The sequence below is a fragment of the Mandrillus leucophaeus genome, unplaced genomic scaffold (assembly GCF_000951045.1).
Source record: "Mandrillus leucophaeus isolate KB7577 unplaced genomic scaffold, Mleu.le_1.0 Scaffold4, whole genome shotgun sequence".
Lineage (NCBI taxonomy): Eukaryota > Metazoa > Chordata > Mammalia > Primates > Cercopithecidae > Mandrillus > Mandrillus leucophaeus.
Genome location: NW_012104253.1, coordinates 243,310 through 244,990, shown reverse-complemented (window position 1 = coordinate 244,990; position 1,681 = coordinate 243,310). Strand labels below are relative to the sequence as shown.

The 1,681-nt window shown below is 44.8% G+C and overlaps 1 protein-coding gene across 1 annotated transcript in view; it reads left to right on the top strand.

The window, feature by feature from the left end:
- The window catches only part of LOC105547973 (kinesin light chain 1-like), a 167,888-nt gene that overhangs the window by 19,375 nt on the left and 146,832 nt on the right, over positions 1-1,681 (top strand). Inside the window, exon 2 of the mRNA XM_011991789.1 lies at positions 763-960. Coding sequence (XP_011847179.1) covers positions 763-960 — 198 coding nt within the window. The remainder of the gene's footprint in view (positions 1-762; positions 961-1,681) is intronic.

Here is a 1,681-nt window from a genome sequence, read left to right as displayed (position 1 = left end):
CGGGAGGTGGAGGTTGCAGTGAGCCAAGATCACACCACTGCACTCCAGCCTGGGTGACAGAGCAAGACTCCGTCTCAAAAAAAAAAAAAAAAGAAAGAGTTTAATTGATGTGAGGCCGGCCATGCTACATGGAAGAGTTATTACTCCAACCAGTCTCTCCACGCATTTGGGAGCTAGAGTTTTTCTAAAATAGTTTGGAGTAAGGGGTGGCGGTGGCTGGGCAGTGGGTGCTTGCTGCCGATTGGTCAGGGCGCAATCACAGGGGTGTGAGAATCATCCTCCTGCCTGCCGAGTGGCTTCTGGGCGGGTCCAGGAGGAGCCATCACTTTGGACTTGCAAAACACCTGAAAAGATACCTCAAAAGACCAATCTTAGGTTCTGCAATAGAGATGCAGGAGTAATTGGAGAAGTTGCAGGTCTTGTGACCTCTGGAATGACGGCTGGCACCTTACCCGAATTCAGACTCCTCACCTCTTCCTAGCCTGGTGGGGTCTCACATTAGCTTCAGAAAGCTTAGCAAAGGTGGTTGAGTTTTGGGAAAGGGCTGTTACTATTTAAACCAGAAACTAGGCCCTGTGTGGTGGATCCCAGTTGTAATCCACCACTTTGGGAGGATTGGGAGTGGCCGAGATCACGCCACTGCACTCCAGCCTGGTGACAGAGCAAGACTCGTCTCTAAATAAATAAATCAATCCAGATTGTGCATTTTATAATACTAGATGCTCGTTTTGTCATATGTTAATCCAATTTACTTCGTTAAAGGTGTCAAGATTCTGCCCTCCAAGAAAGTCTTGCCATGACTGGATAGGACCCCCAGACAAATATTCAAACCTTCGACCTGTTCACTTTTACATACCTGAAAATGAATCGCCATCGGAACAAAAGCTTAGAAAATTAAGACAAGAAACACAAGAATGGAATCAACAGTTCTGGGCAAACCAGAATTTGACTTTTAGTAAGGTAAGTTTCAGTTTTAGATCAGAATGAGAAACAACACAGTTGGCCACTTGAGGGTGCTAGATATTTAGTATTTGCTTTGCGTTTTGTCTCAGTCCCTCCCCCACAGTGTATGTATGTGTGGATGTGTGTATATATACGCATATAATTTTAAAAACTAATATGTAACCGTATATAAGAGACGCTCATTCGTAGAACCACAGATCTTGAGACTTTGAAGGAAGCAATGTGTGAGCAGCAGAGCCAGAACTGGAAGTACGTGTTTTACACACATATGTGTGTGTGTTTATCTTTATGAGAATACCGGTTTTTTTTAGGTGGGGCATGGTGGCTCTGCAGTCCCAGCACTTTGGGAGGCTGAGATGGGCGGATCACTTGAAGCCAGGAATTTGAGAGCAGCCTGGCCAACGTAGCGAAACCTAATCTCTACTAAAAATATAAAAATGAGCCAAGTGTGGTGGCACATGCCTGTGATCCCTGTGACTTGGGAGGCTGAGGCACAAGAATTGCTTGAACCTGGGAGGCGGAGGTTGCAATGAGCCGAGATCGCACCGTTACACTCCAGTCTGGGTGACAGGAGTGAAACCCTGACTCAAAAAAAAAGAAAACCAGTTTTTGTGATGTGTTGAATTCTTCCTGAGAATTCAAAAACTTTTTTTTGTTGTTGTTGGTTTTTTTTTTTTTTTTTTTTTGAGACGAAGTTTCACTCTGTCACCCGGCTGGA